This window comes from Zalophus californianus, chromosome 13, assembly GCF_009762305.2.
Source record: "Zalophus californianus isolate mZalCal1 chromosome 13, mZalCal1.pri.v2, whole genome shotgun sequence".
Lineage (NCBI taxonomy): Eukaryota > Metazoa > Chordata > Mammalia > Carnivora > Otariidae > Zalophus > Zalophus californianus.
In genome coordinates, this window is record NC_045607.1 from 802,438 (window position 1) to 825,150 (window position 22,713).

Consider the following 22,713-nt stretch of genomic DNA (forward strand, 5'->3'; position numbering starts at 1 on the left):
CATAAGCTTTTAGTCTATAAAGATGAGCAATAAAGCATGAAAAAGCAAACAACCTATAGAAATAAAATTGAAATGAGAACCTCAAATGGACTAAGCTTCCGATGAAAATTTTCAGCTGGAGAATAAGTGAACCAGAAGAGCTTAGGAAGTGATCCAGAACACAGCTCAGGGAGTCAGAACGAGAGGCCAGGGTCACTCATCTGGTTGCATTTCCTAGAGGAGGACAAGGAAGGAGGGGCTATATGATGATAAACTGGTTTTAAGTTTTCCAGAATTGTCTAAAAAACCTCCGTTCCCTGATCCAGAAATCCCAGCAAATGCCAGCCAGGCTGAATAGGAAGAAAGGCACATTCTCCCTCGCAAGATCATGAAAGAATCCAGGGAGGAAAGCAGTTGCCTACCAGGGAGCTCATGAGAGGCCGGGGGAGAGGAAGGCGATGGCCAAGGCAACGTAACCACCAACCCACAAGGCCAGACCCAGGGAAACCCTTTCGAGAATGAGGGTAACATAAATAAAAACATTTCCTCCCCCCACAGCCCGAAATGTGAGTTTACCACCCACGGGACTTCACTAAAGGAAATTCTGGAGGAAGGACTTCAGAAAAAAGGCAGAAGTCAAGAAGGAACCCTAAGTCAGGGTGAGCTATATTGCTGCAGAATGAATTAACTTGAGACTCAGTGGTTTAAAGCAACAGGTCTTTTCTTGCTGTTTCTGTGGGTGAGGGGCTCGGGAGCAGTCGCACTAGACGGTCCGGCTTGGAATGTCCTGTGGCCGCAGGTGAGGTGTCTGCTGGGGCCGCCGTCTCCAAAGGGCCGGCTTTCAGAATGGCGCCTTCGTGGGGCAGCTGGTAGAGCACCTGGATTCCTTGTCTCCGTGTCCTCGCTGCACTCCATCTGCTTCCCTAGAGCAGATGACCCGAGAGTGCCTCTGCGAGGACCTCGGCTCAGGAGTCACTGAGTCACAGCCTCACTTCTGTCTTACCTCTGATGCTTAGAAGCTAGTCCTCAAGGGGTGTAGGAGGGGAATCGGGCACCACCTTTTCAAGGAAGGAGAATTAAATAATCTGTGGACATATTTTAAAGCAAATCAAAATGCATCATTGAATCTAAGCAAACACGGACAATATACACAGTAGTGGTAATAATCGTGCTAATGGGGGACCCAGGAGATCATGTGGTGGGGAGACAAGCTGAGGCATTCTTAGTGCTCGAATTAATTGTTCATAAGAAGGGAAAAGACACTCACTTTAGATTTCGTTAAGTATGCGTATTAAAATAACTAGGAGAGTCAGGTAAAATAGTGGTTATCCAGCATACACCTTCCCAAGAACGGAGGGGCAGGGGGTTGGGTGAGAAGAGGAAAAAGTTCAGTCTTCAGAGAGAAAAACATGGGGCGCCTGGGCGGCTCAGCCGTTAAGCGTCTGCCTTCGGCTCAGGTCATGGTCCCGGGGTCCTGGGATCGAGCCCCGCGTCGGGCTCCCTGCTCCGCGGGAAGCCTGCTTCTCCCTCTCCCACTCCCCTTGCTCGTGTTCCCGCTCTCACTGTCTCTCTCTGTCAAATAAATAAATAATAATAAAAACTTAAAAAAAAAAGAGAAAAATACAATAAGGTGATGGAGATACGTTGGTAATCACAACGTGTGTGAGTGGACTCAACTCTTTTTTTAAATTTAAATTCAGTTAATTAACACAGTGTGTTATTGGTTTCAGCAGTAGAGGTCAGTGATTCGTCAGTTGCATGTAACACCCAGTGCTCATGACATCACGTGCCCTCTTAATGCCCATCACCCGGTTACCCCATCCCCCACCCACCTCCCCTCCAGCAACCCTCAGTTTGTTTCCTTTTTTTTTTTTTAAGATTTTATTTATTCATTTTTGACAGAGAACACAAGCAGGAGGAGCAGTAGAGGCAGAGGGAGAAGCAGGCTCCCCGCTGAGCAGGGATCCCAATTCGGGGCTTGACCCCAGGACCCCGGGATCACGACCTGAGCCAAAGTCAGATGATTCACCAACTAAGCCACCCAGGCGCCCCTATTTTCAACTGTTTGAGGAACCCCCATACTGTTTTCCAGAGTGGCTGCACCAGCTTGCATTCCCACCAACGGTGTAGGAGGGTTCCCCTTTCTCCGCATCCCCGCCAACATCTGTCGTTTCCTGACTTGTTAATTTTAGCCATTCTGACTGGTGTGAGGTGGTATCTCATGGTGGTTTGGGTTTGCATTTCCCCGATGCCGAACGATGTTGAGCATTTTTTCATGCGTCTGTTGGCCATTTGGATGTCTTCTTTGGAGAAATGTCTGTGCCTGTCTTCTGCCCATTTCTTCACGGATTATTTGTTCTTTGGGTGGTGAGTTTGATATGGTCTTTATAGATCTAGCCCTTTGTGTGATTAGAAACTTGCGAAAATCTTCTCCCATTCTGTCGGTTGTCTTTTGGTTTTGTGGACTGTTTCCTTTGCTGTGCCAAAGCTTTCTATCTTGATGAAGTCCCAATAGTTCATTTTTGCCCTTGCTTCCCTTGCCTTTGGAGATGTGTCTATAGCAGGAAGTTGCTGCAGCTGAGGTCAAGGAGGTTGTTGCCTGTGTTCTCCTCTAGGATTTTGATGGATTCCTGTCTCACATTTAGGTCTTTCATCCATTTTGAGTCTATTTTTGTGTGTGGTGTAAGGAAATGGTCCAGTTTCATTCTTCTGCATGTAGCTGTCTAATTTTCCCAACGCCATTTGTAGAAGAGACTGTCTTTTTGCCATTGGACATTCTTTCCTGCTTCGTCAAAGATTAATTAGTTGACCATAGAGTTGAGGGTCCATTTCTGGGCTCTCTATTCTGTTCCATTGATCTATGTGTCTGTTTTTGTGCCAGTACCATACTGTCTTGATGATGACAGCTTTGTAATAGAGCTGGAAGTCCCAGATTGTGATGCCACCAGCTTCAGTTTTCTTTTTCAACATTCTTTTGGCTATTCAGGGTCTTTTCTGGTTCCATACAAATTTTAGGATTATTTGTTCCAGTTCTGTGAAAAAAAGTTGATGGTATTTTGATAGGGATTGCATTGAATGTGTAGATCGCTCTAGGTAGCATAGACATTTTAACAATATTTATTCTTCCAATCCATAAGCATGGAATTTTTTCCATTTTCTTTGTGTCTTCCTCAATTTTTTTTTTCATGAGTGTTCTATAGTTTTCTGAGTACAGATCCTTTGCCTCTTTGGTTAGGTTCATTCCTAGGTATCTTATGGTTTTTGGTGCAATTGTAAATGGGGTCGACTCCTTAATTTCTCTTTCTTCTGTCTCATTGTTAGTGTATAGAAATACTACTGATTTCTGTGCATTGATTTTTTTTAAAGATTTTATATATTTATTTGAGAGAGGGAGATGGAGAGTGAACATGAGGGGGGGAGGGTCAGAGGGAGAAGCAGAATCCCCGCTGAGCAGGGAGCCTGATGCTAGGCTCGATCCTAGGACCCTGAGATCATGACCTGAGCCAAAGGCAGATGCTTCACCAACTGAGCCACCCAGAAGCCCCTGCATTGATTTTATATCCTGCCACTTTGCTGAATTCCTGCATAAGTTTTAGCAATTTTGGGGTGGAGTTTTTTGGTTTTTTCACATAGAGTATCATGTCATCTGTGAAGAGTGAGATCAACTCTAGTTTAATTGTCAGATTGGAGTTTTAGAAATTCGGATAGCAGTTTTAAGAGGCAGACCTAAATATGGCATCAAAAACAAAAACAGGAAAAGCTTGAGCAGTTGTATTAATATAAAACTAAAAAGATTCTAAGGCAAAAGACATTACTAATGATGAAGAGAGTAAGTCCCTAATAATAAAAAGCTTACATCACCAGGGAGATACAGTAACCCTAAACCCGTAATCACCCAATAACAGCCTCAAACTATGTAAACTACCAAGATGCAGACATGTCACTGAGGAAGATACACAGATGACATGTATGTTCCTAAAAAGCTGTCCCATGGGATTAGCCATTAGGAAAATGGGATATGTGAAATATTGCACCCCAAATGGAGCTGCTAAAATAAAAACCCATGGTGACACCATTTGCTGGCTAGCAGGTGGAGAAATGGAATTGCTTGGACATTGTTGGTGGGAATGTCAAAAGACACAGCCATTCTGGGAAAGAGTTTGGTGGTTCCTTTTAAAACTAAAGTTAAGGGCGCCTGGGTGGCTCAAATGGTTAAGCGTCTGCCTTTGGCTCAGGTCATGATCCCAGGGTCCTGGGATCAAGCCCCACATCAGGCTCCCTGCTAGGCGGGCAGCCTGCTTCTCCCTCTGCCTCTCTCTCTCTCTCTCTCTCTCTCTGACTCTCATGAATAAATAAATAAAACATTTTTTAAAAATGTTAAAACTAAAGATAAGCGGTGCCTGGGTGGCTCAGTCGTTAAGCGTCTGCCTTCGGCTCAGGTCACGGTCCCGGGGTCCTGGGATTGAGCCCCGCCTCGGGCTCCCTGCTCAGCGGGGAGCCTGCTTCTCCCTCTCTCACCCCCCCTGCTTGTGTTCCCTCTCTCGCTGTGTCTCTGTCAAATAAATAAATAAAATCTTAAAAAAAGAAAAACAAAAACAATAAAGCTGTTTGTTCCTCAGTTACTCTGCAAGCTCCAGGAAAACCGCAGGCACATCCCACAAAGAGAGGAGAGGCCTGCTATTTTATGGAGAAGGAGGAGGAAGTGCGAGGGGTTCCTGAAGCCAGGTCCGCCGCAGAGAAGCAGGTGTTTGGGGTGATGACCACCGGCGAGCTGCAGGGGGCTGGTTTCTTCCAGGAGGAGCAGTGCGCCTGCCTCCCTGGTGGGGTCCCACTGAAATCCTGTGGATCCTGAGGCTTCTTCCCGGGGGGGGGGGGGGCGGCGGCTTCCCCTTCTGGCCTGGGGACTCCACTTTAGCAGGGTTTCTCTTTACTAATGGGCACACCACAGCTGGAGTGTAGACCCAATGTCATCGCTGTTGTGATCCTGACACCGGTTCTAAAAATTTCTGTGGAAGAGCTTGGGGCTCCAGGAAGAGAAGCAGGAGAGGGGACGGTCTTCCCAGAGAGGAAGACACACGAGCGCTCCCTGAACGGTGCCACGTGCTGGGTGCGCTGAGCTGGAGGAGGACCGGCCCACAGACGTGGCATGTGGCCTGGGCCAGCCCTCCCCACACATCAGGGCAGAGAGGCTGGCCCCACATGATCCAGGACCTGGGACAACCGGTTCTCCATACGGGAAAACGGGGCTCGGAGCCCTTCCCTTGCATCCTACACACAAACCACTTCCAGGTGGGTCAAAGGCTGGTCCTGAGCAAAACAGCAAAACCTCCAGAGCACGACTTAGGAGAGTATCTGACAACCTCACGGCCGACGACGCACACAAGACCACAGAGCAGAAAATGACTAAATCAGAGCTTCCGGGACTTCACGGCTGGAGGATGAACGTCCAGAGCCCACAGAAAGACGGACAGTCTGTAGAAACTGGACTAAGAGTTTGAACAGACGCTTCGCAGAAGACAAGAAAGACATGCTATGCTGTCTCCTCAGTAACCGAGGAAACACCACTAAAATCTCGGGATTTCATCTTCACCAGCTTCTCAAAAATCTAAAAGCTGCACAATTCCAAACACTCGTAGGGATGCAGAGAAACCGCGGGCCAGATGGCACCCCCATTCCGAAAACAATATAGGATTTGCTAGTGAGCTGAACACACACATACACGCAGCAGCCAGCTAGTTCCTGGGACCTCGTCCCGAGACTCGCATGCAAGTGCGCAGATGCACACAGCAGCAATCTTAGCAAAAACAGCCTGAAGCTAGAGAGCCCTGCGTGCTCACGCATGATGTGTCGGCTTTGGTACAGTCACTGTGGAAAACAATGCAGCAGCCAGAATGAACAGACGACCACTTGAGCTGTCGACATGGGTGAATCTCAGAAGTCATGGCAAAGAAGCGCGTTACAGAACAGAATGTCCAGTGTATAAAATCGGGTCCCCAAGCCAGGAAAAGCAAGATGATACATTATCTAGAAATGCACAGAGAGGTGGCACACTCTAAAGAAAAGTAATAGAGTAACAAACACAAAATCCAAGACCAGACCACCCAGGGGCGGCTGACGAGCCGGGTGCCTGCACCTGTTCTTGGGTCATTATTCCTTCCACGGTACTTGCGCGACCCACACGCTCTCCCGTGAGTCTGCTGTCCCTCACGAGGCAGCAAGGGTTTTTCTCCCTCCTGGGGAGCCTTTGACAAGTCTGCTTTCCTCAGGACAGGGGTGGGTGGGCCTCCCCGGTGCCCACACCACGTAGTTCAGGAGCACCCCTTTCTCACTGCACATGCACAGAGCCTACTATGTCTCTGGCCCACAGGCGGTGCCCAGCAGGTGTTTGTTGAATGACTGAATGAGCACATGAAGAAAGGGAACAGTAAGTTGTGAACATGAATGAGGCCAAGTCTCACTAAAGTGGGCTCTTGATGCCAGAAGGGGAGGCTGGAGGGGGAGCCAGACCACGCAGCGTCAACGACAGGAAGAATCATCAGTCCCAGGCCCCACCAGGGAAAGATGTGCACCGTCCCTCCTACAAGAAATCGACCCTCTGCAGCTCAGCCCGTGAAAACTCTCCACCGCCCGGAACTCTTGCTTCTCTCCGGCGGGCTTGGTTTCAGAACAACCCCTCCCACTTCCTCCTCCTTCTCCATAAAATAGCATCCCTCTCCTTTCTCTGTTGGATGAGCCTGCGGTTTTGCTGGAGCTTACAGATGCCGAATTGCAATTCTCTGTTATTCCCAAATAAACCCATTTTTGCTAGTAAAATAGGTTGTCTTATTTTTAAGGTTAACAGTGAAGGGCCTTTAACGGTTAAGATGTTTCAGCCACAAGATGACGTGGCTCCCAACGTGGAGACTGAGGCACAGGCCTCAGCAAATGTCCCCAGCCTGGGAGGTCCAGCTCCTGTGGGGGGAGGGGGCTCTGAGGACCCCTCTTCCCTCACCTCTCTGCAACTGCATTCCTCTGCCAGGACCCAGGGCCAAGCCATGCACAGCACATCTGGAGCTCTCCTAACCCCAGTCACCCCCAGGTTCCCGGGGGGCCCCTCCCATGCAGAAACCCCCTTTTCATGCCCCCCCCCACCAGCCCACCTTCCACTCCTGAAGGAAGGGTGTCTCTGCACCAAGGAAGGATGTGGCCACCCGGGGTTCTGTCTCAGAGAGAGCTCTCCCAGGCTGTTCCCTGCTCCCTGCCTGCCTTCTGGGCCCTCCGCCATGAGCCCTCCGGCATCCGGGCCTCCGCTACCTTGGCCCCATCCTCTCATGGCCGGTGGGCCTCCGTCCAGGGACCAACCAGAACATCAGGGAGCCTTGCTTGGGCTTGGTGGGATGTGGTGTGGGGGCTGGGGGCCAGCACTGGGTGGGCAGGCCTGCAGGCAGCCCCCGGTGCCCTTGCTTGCACTAGGCTCCCTGTGGGCCGCCTTTGTCTCTCTTTTCAATCTAATCTGCAGGCCTCTCCCTCCTCTGTGGCCCCCCCCCCCCCCCCCCCCCGGCGGAAGAAAGGCCTAGAAGGGGGAGGGGTGCTGGCGGGAACAGGGCCTGGAGCCCTGTGCTGGCCACACCCAGAGACTCGGCTGGAGCCCAGCCAGACAGTGCTGTGAGGAGGCTGAGCCATCTCCGGGACTCCCGCCCTTTCTGTTGTTGGGGTCCAGAGCTGAAAGAAAGGCTCCTTTGCTAAGCCTGTGACACCAGACCCTCAGCCTGGGCAGCATCCCAGCCCGATTGTCCTTGCCGGTCCCAGCCAGCCAGCGTGCTGCCCAGACCCTGCCCCCATCAAAGGCCACCCTCTGGTCCCCCACCTCCCTGCCCCGTCACTGGCGCTCTGGGTGGTCCTGCCACATGGCTCCCTGCTGTTACATGGCTCGATTCTTGGTGCTGGAATTCCTACTTTGCCCAGGGCATGACGTGGGGGTGGCCCCTGGCCAGGGAAAGGGGTGATGCTTGGCACCCAGGGTGCGTGGGGAGTGGAAGCATAGAGCTCAGACATTTCATGGGATTAAGGGCAGAGGTGAGGTCTGGGGCTGGCCGAGCACTTGCCTACCCCAGCCAGCCTCCAGGGATGGAGCAGACCACTAGGTCTGGGAGATCTTCTCCCTTATCTCCTCGCCCTGTGCACAGAGGACCCTCCTCCTGCTCGCCTCCCCTCCCGCCTCCCCAATCCAGGCTTCTGGGCACCCTCCTCCCCAGGCAAAGGGGGCATCGGGGATGGGCCAGGCCCTGAGCCAGGAGGCAGGGCCTGGGTTTTCCTTTCTCAGCTTGGTGTGACTGTGACCATCTTGCCCCTTTGTCTGTGTCCTCACCTGTCACCTTGGGACTAGGGCTGGGTGAAGTAGGTCTGGCCTCATGCTCTCTGGCTGCTCAGCTTTGAGCCCCACCCTGCACCTTGAAGGGCAGGCCCCGCGGGGGTCAGCTTGGTGTCCGCAAGGCCTGACCCTACACTAGCAGCTACCTGCCATGCAGCGCGGGGCTGGGTGACCCGCTGGCCCTTCACTGCTTTAAGGCTGGGGCAGGGACCCAGTCGGGGAGCCCTGCGGTTCGTGACGCTAGGGGTGTCTCCTTCTTTCAGGACCAGGCGAGGGAAAAGCCAGCCACTCCAGCCACCGGACCCTCTGCTCAAGGCTGCCTGGGAACCCGCCCAGCCCACCCTTCTGCCTACAAGCCCAGCGACTCCCCCGGAGAGGGCTGAGAGATTCCTAGGTCCCGCCGGTGTAATCGGCGAGTGCCCACAGGCCGACCCTGGGTAGCCAGTACTAGGGGCCTGGGGGACCCGTCAGAGGGCATGAGTCTCTGGGACTGGGCGGACCGGAAGGCGGAGGGTGGGCGCTGGGAGGGGCTGGTCCGGGTGATTCAGCGGCAACTTCTCTCACCTGCGCCAGCGGGCCGGGGCGGTCGGTGGGCGGTCGGCCAGCCGTGGGCGGTCCTGGCCCGCCAGTGGGCGTGGCCAGCCGCGGACCTTGCCCGTTCGCGCCCCGCCCCGGGCGCCTACCCGCCGGGCCCCGGGCCCTCGGCCTCCCGCTCCCCGCCGCCCCGTGGACAACGCCTCGCCCGCCCGCTCGCCCGCCTATGGCTGGGAAGGTTCTGTCGCTGCTGCCGCCGTTGCTGCTGGCCGTGGCAGGCCTCGCGGGGCTCCTGCTGCTATACGTCCCCACCCGCGACGTCCGGGAGCTGCCCGCCCTCAAGGTGCGCGCTCGGGCAGCCGGCGCAGTCCGCGGAGTAGCGGACCCGGCTGGGAGGCTCGGACCTGAGCAGGGCCAGGCTGCGCCCGCGTGGCAGCCCCGGACCGCCAACCCGCGCTGCGCTGCGCTCCCGGCCCGGCGGGGTGGAGGCCTGGGAACTCCCGCGCGTCGCGTCCGCCGCGGAGCCTGTCGCGGGCGCGGCCGGGCAGCTGTCTCTCCGCTCAGGACGGAGCAGCCGTCCGCCCTGGACGCCGCAGGCTGCGGCTGGACCCTTGGCCCCCAGCCCCGTACGGCTCCCCGGGACGCATCTGCTCCAGGTTCAGCCACAGGCGCTGGAGGCTAGGGATCCCTCCTCACCTACCCGGAGGCCCTGACAGTGCGGGGTGGGGGGGGGGGAGGGGGACTGCCCTCGAGGGGCGCCTGGCAGGGTCCTAAAGGAGTTGGGGTGGACTAGGCCAGATCTCCCACCAGTCTTCAGGAGTCCCCCCGACTCCCTTGACCCTTTATTGGACTTGTGCGAAGGGGGGTTGGTGTGAGCATGCGGGTGCTCCAAGCCCCAGGGGCCCAGGATGGGAGGTCACGGGAGTGGGTGGTCTGTAGCCAAGGGCTATGACTAGGTGGGGCTGGGGCTGGGGTGGCCGATTAGGATTAGCGTGCTGATGCTGCCCTTCCCAGGTCGGGGAAGGGGACAGGGGTGGCCCCTTTCTGGGCTCAAGAGGGCATGTTCTCCAGTGGGGTTCTCACTGTGGGAATCCTGGCCCTTGGGAAATGGCCCTTGCAATTGCAAGGAAGGCCCATGCAGCCCCTCTCAGCTGGGCAGGACCCAGCTGTCTTATCACTTGAGGCTCAGGGAGGGGGTGTTTTCAGGCATGCTTCCAGAGCCTGAGATTGGGCTGAGATTGGGGACGTGGGGGCAGAGAAGAGGAAGAAAGAGTGGGTGGAGGGGGTTCCTGCAGCTGGGTTTCTGTTTTGGAACCTGCGGACCTCGTGTCCCCAGGGCAAGGGTCAAGGGTGGTCCCAGGACTCCTCTGACCCTGACAGATTCCCTCAGCTTGCCCTTGCCACGAAGATTCCTGCAGTCAGAAGAGAAGAGGCTCCAGGCCATCTACCCCTGGCTGCCCCCATTCTCTCCCCAACCAAGCTGTGTCTCTGTGGTTGTCCCTGGTGCCCGAGCCCCAGGACTTCATTCTGGAGGTTCCAACCTTGCCACAGGGTGGGGTAGGGTAGAGAGCTGGCAGAGCCAAAGGGCATGGCCTCAGGCCCCACCCCCACCTCCACGGCTGACCCCACCCTCACCCCCCTTCCCAGTATGGCATTGTCCTGGACGCTGGCTCTTCCCACACATCCATGTTTATCTACAAGTGGCCCGCAGACAAGGAGAATGACACGGGCATCGTGGGCCAGCACAGCTCCTGTGACGTGCGCGGTAAGGTCCCCTGAGTGCTAGGCACCCCTGGTCGGGACACCCATTCATTGTAGGGCCTCGGGGGCCCTCTCTGGCCTGAGCCTCCAGAGTCTTGATGCCTCCTTTGCTTGATGCGGCTGGAGCCTGCTCCAGGAAGGAACTGCTGGAGGCTCCAAAAGAGAGGCTAGGGGCAGTTCATTCTAGAAAGTAAGCCCCAGGTGGTGACTGGGAGGTTGAGCCTTGCCTGGCCCAAGACTGGCACACCCAGGCAAGCCCCTGAGGAGGCAAGGCCAGATTGACAATGCCTAGTGCTTTATCCTGGCACCTGTGTGCACACCCCTGGGCAGGCAGCAGCCTGAGAGACTGGGTGACCCCCAGGCAGGTGGGCCCCTTTGTCTCTGAGGGCTGGAGCTGGGAAGGTGTGTCTAAGCTGCCACCTGGTTTGAGAGCCCAAGGTCCCCAATCCTGCTGGCCCATGGCTCACCTAGGGGCTGCCTGTCAGGCTTGGGCCCATTTCCCTGTCTCCCTCTAGGAGGGGGCATCTCCAGCTATGCAGACAACCCTTCCAGGGCTGGCCAGAGTCTTGTTGAATGCTTGGACCAGGCACTTCAGGACGTGCCCAAAGAGAGACACGTGGGCACACCCCTCTACCTGGGAGCCACAGCAGGCATGCGCCTGCTCAAGTGAGTGTGCCCGCCCCCTGACCACCCTCATCTGCACAACAGCCTCAGCACAGGGTGGGCCCCCACACACCCTCAGCCATGGCCCTGGGCAGACATGGTGCACCCCAGCAGCAGGATCTTAGCTACCTGGGGAAGATGCCCCTCAGAGTCCTCCCTGTGTTACAGCCTGACCAGTCCAGAGGCCTCGGCCAATGTGCTTGCGGCTGTGACCCAGACGCTGACCCAGTATCCCTTTGATTTCCGTGGTGCCCACATCCTCTCGGGCCAGGACGAGGGGGTGTTTGGTTGGGTGACCGCCAACTACCTGCTGGAGAACTTCATCAAGGTGGGCCTGATGGCCAGCCCAGTGAGCCAGGGGGTGTGGGACCCACCCACTGGCTGACCCCAACCTCCACTCCCCACAGTATGGCTGGGTGGGCCGGTGGTTCCGGCCAAGGAAGGGGACGCTGGGGGCCATGGACCTGGGGGGCGCCTCCACTCAGATCACCTTCGAGACGGCCAGCCCAGCTGAGGATCCAGCCAATGAGGTCCAGCTTCGGCTCTATGGCCAGCACTACCGGGTCTACACACACAGCTTCCTCTGCTATGGCCGTGACCAGGTCCTCCGGAGGCTGCTGGCTGGTGCACTGCAGGTGCCCCACGACCCCCAGCCCACCAGCACTACTGTGCCCTCCTGGAAGGAGGGGGGGTGAGAAGAGATGGGAGCCAAGGGTCCAGAGCAGAGCCTGGACTGAGGGGGGCTGCTCTAGGCAGCAGAAGCCAAAGCTGGGCTTTAATCAGCGGGCAGGACAGATGCAGAGGGATCTCTCATGCGCAAAAGCCAAGTGGTGGGGGTGGGTCTGGTGAGTGCCTGGCTGGGGAGAAAGGAGGGCCAGGGCCGGGTCTCCAAAGGCCTGGAGTGCCTGGCCAGGGGGGTAGGTTTTCTCCAGCAGACAGTGGGGAGCCATGGATTGCTCCTGAGCACGAAAGCGATGTTGCCCAAGTGGGACTTACGGGAGATTCATCAGGCGGGTCCTCTGGGGAGGGCCTCTGAAGGCCCTGGGCTGGGGGCAGGGGCCAGTGCCTGGCGTAGGGGTGATGCCTGTTGCACCCTTGCATTCCCCCCAGACCCATGGCTTCCATCCTTGCTGGCCAAGGGGCTATTCCACCCAAGTGCTGCTTCAGGATGTGTATGAGTCTCCATGCACTGCGGCCCAGCGGCCCCAGGCCTTCAACAACAGCACCAGGGTCAGCTTGTCCGGGACTAGCAACCCTGCCCTCTGCCGTAGCCTCATCATGGGACTCTTCAATTTCTCCTCCTGCCGCTTCTCCCGATGTTCCTTCAATGGCATCTTCCAGCCCCCTGTGGCTGGGAACTTCATTGTGAGTCCAGGGGATGGGGGTGGGGGCCGGTGCCCTGTAGCTTGTGGGGTCTGCTCTCGGTACGACTGTACCCGCCTTGCAGGCCTTCTCTGCCTTCTTCTACACCATGAACTTCCTGCGGACGGTGATGGGGCTGCCTGTGGCAACCTTGCAGCAGCTGGAGGCAGCTGTGGTCACGGTCTGCAACCAGACATGGAGTGAGGTGAGGCCTCCTCCCCGCTCCCCCAGGGCTGCTCAAGAAGGCCTGGCCAGCCGGCATCAGGCCCCCCCTGACCAAGACCTGGAGGACAGAGGGAACAGCAAGGCACATGGAGTGAAGTGGGGTGGGGAACGGTTGTAGCAGGTAGGACTGGCAGAGCTTGGGGTAGGGGAGCCAGGCTTCAAAGACAACTTCCAGGTTTCTGGGTTCTGCCACTCATCAGACACGTGCCAAGTAAAGGAAGTGGTGTTTTCATAGGTGGCGCGTGGGATGCCTGCCAAACCTCGGGAGAAACACAGTGTCTCCAGGCTCTGGTGGTGACAGAGGCCCCATCCTGTCTTCTCTGTGTCTAGTCTCAGGCAGACATGGGGGGGGGGGTGGCAAAAGGCTAGCCCAAGGTCCGATATGAAGGCCTGGTGCTTCTCCCGGGTCCCTGACCTCGCACTAAGGTTGCTGCCAGCCTGCTGCTCCCTGGGTGGCCGTCCCTGCTGGCCCCTCGAGGTCCACCTCCAAAGCAGGGGTAGCCCACTGCCATCCGGAAGTCACACTGTTGGTCCTGGAGGGAACCGTCCTGCCTGGGGGTGGTGGCCCCTTTGGCAGCTGATGCATCTCTGGCCCCTCATTGCCCGTGGGTGTGCGTTGGGGTGGAGGGGTACAGCACACCGCCGGCCACCCCTCCTCGTGGGCCAAGACCTCCAGGTGGCCGCCGGCCCAACAGTCTCTCCTGTGCGTCGCAGCTACAGTCTCGGGCCCCGGGGGAGCGGGCCCGCCTGCCCGACTACTGCGCGGGGGCTATGTTCGTGCAGCAGCTGCTGAGCCGCGGCTACGGCTTCCACGAGCGCGCCTTCGGAGGGGTGACCTTCCAGAAAAAGGTGGGAGCCGGCGGTCCGGGGGCGCGGAGGGGCGGGGCCTCCCCGGGCTGCGCGGGGGGGCTGAGGCCGAGCCCCTCGCCCGCAGGCCGGGGACACCGCGGTCGGGTGGGCGCTCGGCTACATGCTGAACCTGACCAACCTGATCCCCGCCGAGCCGCCGGCGCTGCGCAAGGGCACAGACTTCGGCGCCTGGGTCGTCCTTGTCCTGCTCTGCGCCGCCATGCTTCTGGCCGCGTTCGTTCTGCTGCTGCGCCAGGCGCGCTCGGCCAAGTCGTCGGGCGCCATCTAGGGGCGAGCTGGGGACGGCTGCCCCCGCCGCGTCTCCCAGCGCCCCCCCGCCCCCGCCCCGCACCGCTGCCCGGACCGAGACGCGGACGCTGGCGCGCACGCCCACGGGGGGGCCGAGCTGCGCGAAGGGAACCGAGTCCAGGCCCTGCCTGCCGGCTCCAACATCCTCCAGCCTCCAGGGTCTCCCGGCCCTCCTCTTCCTGGGGGTGGGGGATTCAGACACCCCGCAGCCCTCAGCCCGTTCAGGGCTGGGTGTGTAGGGAGCGGAGTTAGGGCCCTCGGAGCACCCCCACCCTCCGGAGTCTGGGTCTGTATGAGGGGGAGGGTCAGAGCCCACAGCGCCTACTTGTAAAAATTTTGTAATAAAAACTTCTTTCTAGAGCACTGGAGAGAATGTTCCTAGGGTGGGGCCTCCTTGCAGCTGCCCGCCCTCCCTCCGCACAGCTGTGTTGGCCAGGAAGACCCACGGCCAGTCCCAGGGCTGGCCCCAGGCTCTTCCTACTTCCTTCCTCCCTGGGCACAGAACAGAGCGGTGAAGATCCTGCTCCCCTGCTCCAGGGCTGGGCCTGGAGTGGCTGTGGGATGGCGGCCCAAGAGAAAGTCCCCGAGCCCCCTGAGTCTTATCTGGCCAGCAGGGCCCCTGCAGCACCTCCAGATCTGCAGCAGTGACCCAAGCAAGACTGGAGGCTGGGCCCTGGCCTAGAATTGGCCTGGGGGTGAGGGTGGGGAGCGTGGAGGTGGTAGAAGGGGGAGGTAGTGGGCAAGGCAGCTGCCTAGAGCACTCAGTGCTGGAAGGGATGGGGGACCGGGGTGGGGGGGGGGACTCTTGACGGGAAGTGGTGCTTGGGGGGTGTTGAGATGAGGGCCAGGAGGGATGCAGGGCCCCAGTGCTCAGAGAGAAGCACCTGGTGAGGAGCCTGGCTATAAAGCCCAGGTGCCGTCACACTGGGACACAGCTCCCCTCCTGCCTGGGTGCCGTCTTCTGCATCCCCAGGAGGTTCCAACCTTGCCACGGGGTGGGGTAGGGTAGAGAGCTGGTGGGCGCCCCCACCTGCTCCTGCAGCCTCGGCCTGTAAGCACTGTTTTGTCCAGCGTGGGAAGGTGTGGTTTGGGCTGTGTCTCCCTGCCCCCCAACCTTTCTAGAAAGTGAGCGCAGACACTATTTCTGTCTGGTCAGTGGCCTGAGGGGAGAACGGCGGTGCATGTCCTGCTCGCACACCCCCACCTTCTGCAGGGTTTCGGGGTTTCGAGCCATTCACAACCCTGGGGGCAGCCAGCCCTCTCTTTGGAGTTGAGGCACAGAGGGCTGAGGAGAAGCATGGGGTGGGGGGCTCGCCCTTGTTCTCTCAGTGAGGTGAGTCAGAGGGAGGTTTCCCAGGTGGGATGGGTGGGCGTGCTCTCTGGGGGCAACAGGTGCAGAGTGAGGGGGTGCATCCATAGCTGCTTGTTGTCCTGAGGCCTCAGGGACCTAGGGACCGTGGACAGCTCCCAGCTGTCCCTCCTCAGCCGCTCCAGGTCACTCTTGCCCCCTGGTGGCCTCACTGAGAGCAGCCATAGCCGTCATCGGCACCGGCCTCCTGGGCGTGTGCTTGCTTTTATCGTGGGTCTCTGAGGGCCCAGGTGCGTCTTTGGACGCACCTTTCCCTCTGTGTGCGCCTGGTGTCCCGGCGTTCCTGGGGCTCGCGCCTCCAGGCCCCAGGCAAGTCCCCTGCTCCAGCGGGGTGGAGGTTGGGGGTTGGGTGGGAAGCCGAGGGAAAAGTGTATCCCGGGGAAGCCCACCCCAGGCCAAGCCGGGTATGTAGAGAACAGAGAAGGTCCCCGGAGTCGAGGCACCCCGAGGCCTGGAGTGAGGAGGTGGAATCAGAACCCGAGGAAGGGGGAGGGGGCGCAACCTGGAGGCGCCGTCCCGCCCCCTCAGGTGGAGCGCGCAGGCGCACTCCCCAAGAGCCGCTCGCCCGCCGCGCCTCGATCCCGGATCCTTTGCCGCAGCGTCAGCGCCGCCGCCGCCTCCTTTCCTTCTCCGCCTCCGCCCCCCGCTTCCTCCTCCGCCGCCTCCCCGACGCGGCGTCCGCAAGCCGCGCCGAGCCCCGGGCCGCGCGGTGCCATGCTGCCCCGGCGGCGGCGCTGAAGGATGGCGACACCCGTCCCTCCGCCCTCCCCGCGACACCTGCGGCTGCTGCGGCTGCTGCTCTCCGGCCTCGTCCTCGGCGCGGCCCTGCGCGGTGCCTCCGCCGGCCGCCCGGGTGAGCGAGTGCGGCCAGCGCAGGCCGCGGGGCGCCCCGGGGCCCGGGATCGCCGGGCGGCGCGGCGCCGTCACCCTCCCCGCAGCCGCCGCCCTCGCCCGGGCCGCAGGACCCGCCTCGCCCGGGATGGGGTAAACAGGCCAGGCCCGGAGGGCGCGGCGCCCCGGCCACCGAAGGGCTCTGCCGGATGGGGCTTCTCCTGGGTTCCTGGCGGCGAACCTGAAGTTCACGCGCGTCTTGTCTTTGTCTCTGGATCCGTGGGCTTGCTGCGTGTCTGTGTCTGTGTCTGTGTCTGAGGAGGGTTCTCTACGGGTGCGCCCGCCGCTGGGAATTTGTCCTGTGCGCGTCTCTGTGTGTGCGCTTCTTGGGCTCCGCGGGTGCGGGCCTGGCCCTGGGTGCCTGCCGGCCATGCTTGCTCGTGTCTGTCCTGGGGTCGGGGTCGCAGTGCTGGTCTGCCTGTGCCCATGCCTCGGGTGGTGGTGGGCACGAACCTTGCTTTGCAGCTGTGGGGGAGTCTGAATTGTCCCAGGCTTAGGGGCTTGTTGTGGCTTCAGTGGAGGCAGGAGGCGCTGCCCTTGAGGGCCCTCTTATGCGCCAGGGGCAGAGCTTGAGGAGCCCAGGGTCCTGGGAGACCTGCCCTGCTTCCCAGTTGGGCACCGAGGCTCCAGGCACGAAGGTCTGCAGGAACCCAGGATCCAAAACGCACCCCCACCCCAGGGCTGGACTGGGGGACTATGCTCAGACATTCATTCACTGCTGGCAGCAACATAGGAGAGGTGCTGTTCTTAGCCCATTTTACAGATGAGAAAACTGAGGTACAAAGAAGTTAAGTGACTGGTACGTGGCACAGCTGGGATGCCAACCTGGGCCTTGTGGTTCTGTGTGTGTGGCCTCAAGAAGCCACACCAGGGCAGGCCTCTTCCTGGACACAGCACCCCTGGACAGGAGGCCAGAGCATGGCTGACCAAGGAAAATGGAGGCTGCCTGCAGAGAACCTGGCTCTGGGACATGCAGGGTGGGGCCTCCTGAGGAAATGGAGAGTAACCTCTGTGCTGAGTCCCTGGGGTGGACAGGTGCCATCCCAGCTGCTCATTAGTATTATGAACTCTCCCAGATGCCAGGTGTGGTGCCAGCCACTCTCCAGCTGCCACTGTTCCTGGGATCTCTTCCTGCACCCCGAGGCTGGAGTGGGGACTTCCCCAGGATTAGCCAGGCAGCCGCCCTGTCTTTCTAGGCTGGGGGACTGGGAGTGTAGGGAGGCCTCTGGAACCCAGACCCTGGAACCAACTTGGTGCTTCAGGCCTCTACCCTTGGCCTGCGCACTCTGGGTTCTCAGCACCTGCAGCAGGGACTGCCTGACTCCCCAGGCACCCCAGCTGGTAGTTGGGGTCCAGACTGATGAGCTGGCCCATGCCCCAGGCCAGCTCTCTGATACTGGTACCTGTTGACCCAGGTAGTACAGCATGGGGGTCCCCTGGATGGGAGTCGGCCTGCCTGCTGCAAGGGCTGCTGGACCTTCCTGCCTACAGACAGGAGGCTGGGAGTATCAGGTTACCAAGGAAACCAAGTCAGGCCAGCCAAGGTCTGGAGAAGGACAGAGCCAGCACTCCCTGATCCCCCACGTACCTTGGGCCCCAGTGGCCCTCCTGCAGTGTAGGGTGTGGGCTAGGTGGAGAGGAATAGTCCTGGTCCTCCAGAGACACCCCATCCCAGCCTCCCCAACCAGGATTGACAGTCCTGCTGGGTATCTTCCTGGGTCCTCTGGCCCTGCTGCCCTATAACTGGGGCCAGTGTCCCAGGCCTCAGGGCATTCCCTAGTTTTGAGGCAACTCGCCTTCTGTATCCCAGAAGGGAAACTGAGACATAGAGGGCTACTGCTTTCCATCCGCCAGCATCAGGATGGCACCCATTGGCCATCTATACAGGACACCAGAGTTTGGGCCCAAAGTCAGGGACTGGGCCTGGCCCAAAGTCCCAGGGACTCCCCAGTCCCTGGCAGCATGACTTCGGGAGTGACCCTGGCCTGGCTTTTGTATCTCAAGCGAGTGAGACTTGCTGACCCCATTCTAGGACTCCCCAGCTCAGCAGCTTCTCTGTGCTCTGGAGACAAGCCAGAGATCAGACACCGGGGGGAGTGACTGTCTTCCCTTGTTCTGTTCCATCTTCTAGCTCTGCTGTAGGGCTGTGGGATGTGACAGGATGGGACTTGCAGGGCCGCGCTGACGTGGTGGGAGAGGTGGGTGGCCAGTATCTTATGCTGCCCCCAAGGCAGAGAGAGACCTGGGCCCCACCTCCTAGGGCTCCCAGCCTGGATGGAGGGTCCAGGGCTTGCTCGGGGCCTGTTGAGACGGGAGGCAAGACCTACAGGGCTGCACGGCCCTGGCCAGGAGAGCTGGTGCTACCCAGACAGTCAGGGACAGCTTCCGCACAGGGCTGGCTCAGGCCTGGAAAGTGGACTCTGGGGAGTGGGCGGGGCAGGGGAGTTCCGATAAGTGTTGGGACAGCTTGTCTTCCTGGTCCTGATCTCTGGCTGTTGGGAGGAAGGGCCTGCCCAGAACAATGGTCGGAGCCAGGCCAGACTGGGTCAGCTCTGTGGGGGAGGGGTGGCCAGGGCAGTACCGCCTCTGTGCCGGCGCTGGGCCGAGCTGGGCGGTGATCCGGCTCTGCCTTCTGCTTCCTTCCTAGATGCAGCTGCCTGTCCTGGGAGCCTGGATTGCGCCCTGAAGAGGAGGGCGCGGTGCCCCCCAGGCGCGCATGTCTGTGGGCCCTGCCTTCAGCCCTTCCAGGAAGACCAGCAAGGGCTCTGTGTGCCTAGGACGCGCCGGCCTGTGGGTACGGGAGAGAAGAATGTGCTCCCCCCCCCCACCTCTGCCCTGATATATTTGCCACTCAGCCTCAGCTCCTGGGTCCGCTGAGCTTCATTGGTGTGCCGGAAACTTTTATGTCTCCGAGTGGCCTGGTGACCTTTCCAGATAGCACCAGCCCAAGAGCCTGGCAGTGGGCTGAGGTGTGGGGCAGTTAGCCCCTACCAGGGCAAGGGGTGTCCAGTGTGAAATGCTGGGGTGATCCCAGGAGAGAAAGAGTCAGAGTTCCTATCCCCTGCCCCCCGCCCGCCCGGGCTGCCTGGGCCCCCTGCCCCATGTGCCCTCTTTCTCCATGGCTCACTCATCCGGTGCAATCCGTGTGCCTCACCCGGCAATCTGAGCCCAGAATGTCTGGACAGCCAGCCAGATGTTGAACAGCCTCAGGTGTGATGGGGCATTACAGAGGAATGCTGGGGGTGCTGAAGTCTGCTGGGGCAGGAGGACCTTCCCGGAGGAGAAACACATTCCTGGCAGTGAGGGGGGCCACAGAAGGAGATGTGCAGGCCTGCTTTAGAAGGCGGCAGGTGCTCTGCTCTTTCCCTGCCGTGTGGAGTGTCTAATTGGAGCCTCTGTCTGGACTGTGGGGCCCGTGGCAGGGACAAGGGGGAGGCCAGCCACCAGCCCCGTCCCAACAGCTGCCCTCAGTTCCTACTGATGAACTGGTGGGGGTGGGGGGGACAGAATGGGGCCTCTCCCCTCTTCTTAAGGAGTCACTGCCTGTCTTGGTAGAAAAGGGGTGAGTGATGCATGGGTAACAGGTAGGGTGAGGGGCACCCCTTCCCTTCTCCTCCTGGCCTTTGCGCATTCCCCTGACACCTCCACTCCCTTGCCCCCGCCCCCATTTCCTGGGAAAGCTGCTGCTCACATGGACTGCCTTCAGCTGTCACCAAGGCAACTCAGGATGGCCAGGGATTGCAGGCCTGGAGGGAGAAGGAGGCCTGGGCCAGGGGCATCTGGCTCCTGGATGGACCTCACCTCCTCTGGAGGGCCAGCTGCAGCTGGTGTTGCCAGGGCGGGGCTGGGGGCCTCTCCACCTGATGGCCCCTCACCCTCTCCAGGGGAGAGCCTGCCTAGGCCCCGACTGGAAGATGAGATTGACTTGCTGGCCCAGGAGCTGGCCCGGCAGGAACCACCACGGCACTCCACGCTCACTGCCCAGCCCCAGCCTGAAGCCCAACAGAGGCAGCTGGAGCTCGGTGAGACCCAGCCCATCCCCCGGGGCCTCCCCACCACTTTTGACCCCCCCGCTGGTCCTAGTGTTCTAAACTGCCTTCTCTCTGCAGCAGCCACCCTGGGGCTCTCAGAGCGCCGCCAGGGCCCCGACCTGGGCCCCCCCTCCACTCGGGGAGCCCCTGCACCCACGCCCCACACCTCCTTGGGCTCCCCTGTGTCGTCTGTGCCGGTACACGTGGCCCCCTTGGAGCCCCGGGGCGGGCGTGGTGACGGACTCGCCCTCGGTAGGTCTGCAGGTCTGTCGGTCTCTCGGTGGGCAGGAGGCAGGGTCCCGCCCCGAAAGCCGCCCTCACCGCACCCCCTCCCCGCAGTGCTCGTCGTGGCGTGCTCGGTAGCCGGCGCGGCCGCCCTCGCCGTGGCGGCTCTCTGCTGGTGCAGGTGAGCGCGGGGCGGGCCAGGCGGACGGGGGACGGCGGGCGGCGACTCCGCGGGTCTCAGGCTCCACTCCCCGCAGGCTGCAGAGAGACGCCCGCCTGACCCAGAAGGCCGACTACGCGGCGCCGCAGGCGCCCGGCTCCCCTGCAACGCCCGGGATCTCGGTGCGTGGCCCCGCCCCGGCCCCGCCCCCCCGGCCCTCGCCACCGCGGCCTGACCCCCCCTGCCGTCTCCCCGCGCAGCCCGGCGACCAGAGGCTAGCGCACAGCGCCGAGATGTACCACTACCAGCACCAGAGGCAGCAGATGCGGTGCCTGGAGCGGTGAGAGGCCCCCACCCAGTCCGCCCACTGCCACACTGGCCACCCCACCCCGGGCACCGCGCCCCGTGCTCGGCCCGCCCACCCACCGCCCGGGGCTCTGGGCCGAGGTGCGCCGAGTCCCCGCTTGCAGGCTGGGCCACGGGCACCTGGAGGGTGTGGGAGGACCTAGCGATCCCGCCCCCTACTCAGGCATAAAGAGCCGCCCAAGGAGCTGGAGTCGTTGTCCTCAGACGAGGAGAACGAAGACGGTGATTTCACGGTGTACGAGTGCCCGGGCTTAGCCCCGGTGAGTCCCGCGGCAGGAGCCCCAGGCCGGGCGGCGGGGAGGGGGCGGCGGTGGGGGCGAGCGGGGTGGGGACTCCCCCGTGCGCCCCCACCGCCGCCGGCCTGACCCCGGCCTTCACAGACCGGAGAGATGGAGGTCCGGAACCCGCTGTTCGACCACTCCTCGCTGTCCGCGCCCTTGCCGCAGTGACCTGAAGGCTGCCGCTCCCTTCTCCCGGACTCTGCATGGCCCACGGGGGGGGGGGGGGGGGGGGAGGGGCAGGGCTCAGCGTTTCCCATTAAAGAGACCGTGTTCTGACAGTGGGCGTGCTTGTGGCTGGGCCAGGGCACGGGGTGGGGGTGGGGCGGGGGCGGGAACCCCTTCTTGAGGAGACTCAACCCCCTCTACCAGGGACCTTCTCTTCTTGCACCTGTCCTCTTGAGTCTGAACCCCCAAGTGGGGGGGTAGGGAGAACCCTGAGACCAGGCATGGCTGAGGAATCCTGGAAGCAAAACCAATTAAAATACATTTCAAACCCATTATCTTGGTGTACTGGAGACTGACCTCCATCCCACCCTTTGGGGCCATGGTGGATGGAGCCTGTAGTGGAGGCCTGGGGCTTCCTCCTACACTCCCAGGGATGGTGGGCGTGGGGTGCATCTCTGGGCCCCCCACCCCCGCCTCTGCTCTGGAAGGCCTTCTCACCCCCTGCTGGGGGAGAGGGGCTTTATTTTTCTACCACCACAAGAGCACCCCTGCTCTTTTCCTCCCGTAAACCTCACCCCTACTGAAACTTCTGTCTCAAGGAGGGGAGGGGAGCAGTGAAGTATAGGGCCAGGCTGGTCTGGAGTTGGTACCACTCTCCAAAAGGTCCCATTCCATGTATGCTGAAAAGAGCAGGGGTGTGAAGGCAGTGGGCACCCAACATCCATTTCCACTCCTGTCCATCGGGGCCGGAAGCGGGGGGAACAGGATGCAGGCCCTGAGTGTGGGTTTGTGACGCGAACCAGAGGCCCCTGGGCCCCTGCAGCCTCTGTGGGGCAGAGGGATCCGAGGGACGCAGGCTCCACACAGGCTTGTAGACCAGGGTGGGCTGGGTGAGGGGAGAGGGCAGCGGGGACCCTGAATGTCAGGATTTGTGTCGTGGCTCACCCCAGCCACTGACCAGGAGCGAGGAGGCCTTCAGAGCAGGGAGCTGCACTGTTTGGTCCACGGTGCAGAGGCTGGATGGGGAGAGGGGTTTCTGGGGCCCAGGGAGCAGCAGGGCCTGCTGCGGATGCCTGCCCCACTGAGGCTGGGGAGGGGAAAGGGTCAGATGCAGAAGCCCCTGGTGGTTCCTGGGGGTTGGGGGTCCAGAGAATACTGAACCTCGGGCCCCCGGATAGATGGGGGCAGCCCTG

The 22,713-nt window shown here is 60.2% G+C and overlaps 2 protein-coding genes and 1 long non-coding RNA gene across 8 annotated transcripts; 2 read left to right on the forward strand and 1 right to left on the reverse strand.

Moving 5' to 3' along the window:
- Positions 1 to 227: 227 nt before the first annotated feature.
- Positions 228 to 9,030, reverse strand: LOC113934647. Its single transcript, XR_003523747.1, has 3 exons — positions 8,894 to 9,030; positions 983 to 1,064; positions 228 to 902 (listed from the first exon to the last, which is right to left on the reverse strand). It is a non-coding gene; the product is annotated as an uncharacterized LOC113934647 (long non-coding RNA).
- A 5-nt stretch (positions 9,031 to 9,035) lies between these two features.
- ENTPD2 (ectonucleoside triphosphate diphosphohydrolase 2) lies at positions 9,036 to 14,385 on the forward strand. Of its 3 annotated transcripts, XM_027615908.2 has the most exons (9): positions 9,036 to 9,206; positions 10,511 to 10,628; positions 11,140 to 11,290; positions 11,456 to 11,615; positions 11,695 to 11,922; positions 12,398 to 12,652; positions 12,735 to 12,854; positions 13,589 to 13,723; positions 13,809 to 14,153. In XM_027615908.2, the coding sequence occupies exons 1-9, from the start codon at positions 9,090 to 9,092 to the stop codon at positions 14,010 to 14,012; spliced, it is 1,488 nt and encodes a 495-aa protein (XP_027471709.1). In that variant the 5' UTR covers positions 9,036 to 9,089; the 3' UTR covers positions 14,013 to 14,153. The 3 variants fall into 3 exon arrangements, with proteins under 3 accessions (XP_027471709.1, XP_027471707.2, XP_027471708.2); XM_027615906.2 differs by having other exon boundaries at positions 13,589 to 14,385; XM_027615907.2 differs by lacking the exon at positions 11,695 to 11,922 and having other exon boundaries at positions 13,589 to 14,385.
- A 1,580-nt stretch (positions 14,386 to 15,965) lies between these two features.
- Positions 15,966 to 21,847, forward strand: NPDC1 (neural proliferation, differentiation and control 1). 4 transcript variants are annotated; one of them, XM_027615995.2, is made up of 9 exons: positions 15,966 to 16,254; positions 18,940 to 19,086; positions 20,177 to 20,314; positions 20,405 to 20,587; positions 20,663 to 20,729; positions 20,806 to 20,890; positions 20,969 to 21,048; positions 21,238 to 21,334; positions 21,455 to 21,847. In XM_027615995.2, the coding sequence occupies exons 1-9, from the start codon at positions 16,143 to 16,145 to the stop codon at positions 21,521 to 21,523; spliced, it is 978 nt and encodes a 325-aa protein (XP_027471796.1). In that variant the 5' UTR covers positions 15,966 to 16,142; the 3' UTR covers positions 21,524 to 21,847. The 4 variants fall into 4 exon arrangements, with proteins under 4 accessions (XP_027471796.1, XP_027471798.1, XP_027471795.1 ...); XM_027615997.2 differs by having other exon boundaries at positions 15,967 to 16,254; positions 20,405 to 20,575; XM_027615994.2 differs by having other exon boundaries at positions 15,968 to 16,254; positions 20,402 to 20,587.
- Positions 21,848 to 22,713: the final 866 nt, after the last annotated feature.

Bases quoted from the DNA above. Each gene is read 5' to 3' on its own strand.
- ENTPD2 (XM_027615906.2), top strand. From the start codon at position 9,090: ATGGCTGGGAAGGTTCTGTCGCTGCTGCCGCCGTTGCTGCTGGCCGTG. The intron at 10,629-11,139 runs GTAAGGTCCCCT...GTCTCCCTCTAG, and splicing joins CAGCTCCTGTGACGTGCGCG to GAGGGGGCATCTCCAGCTAT. The intron at 11,923-12,397 runs GTGCCCCACGAC...CATTCCCCCCAG, and splicing joins TGCTGGCTGGTGCACTGCAG to ACCCATGGCTTCCATCCTTG.
- NPDC1 (XM_027615994.2), top strand. From the start codon at position 16,143: ATGGCGACACCCGTCCCTCCGCCCTCCCCGCGACACCTGCGGCTGCTG. The intron at 20,891-20,968 runs GTGCGTGGCCCC...CTCCCCGCGCAG, and splicing joins CTGCAACGCCCGGGATCTCG to CCCGGCGACCAGAGGCTAGC. The intron at 21,049-21,237 runs GTGAGAGGCCCC...CCCCCTACTCAG, and splicing joins CAGATGCGGTGCCTGGAGCG to GCATAAAGAGCCGCCCAAGG.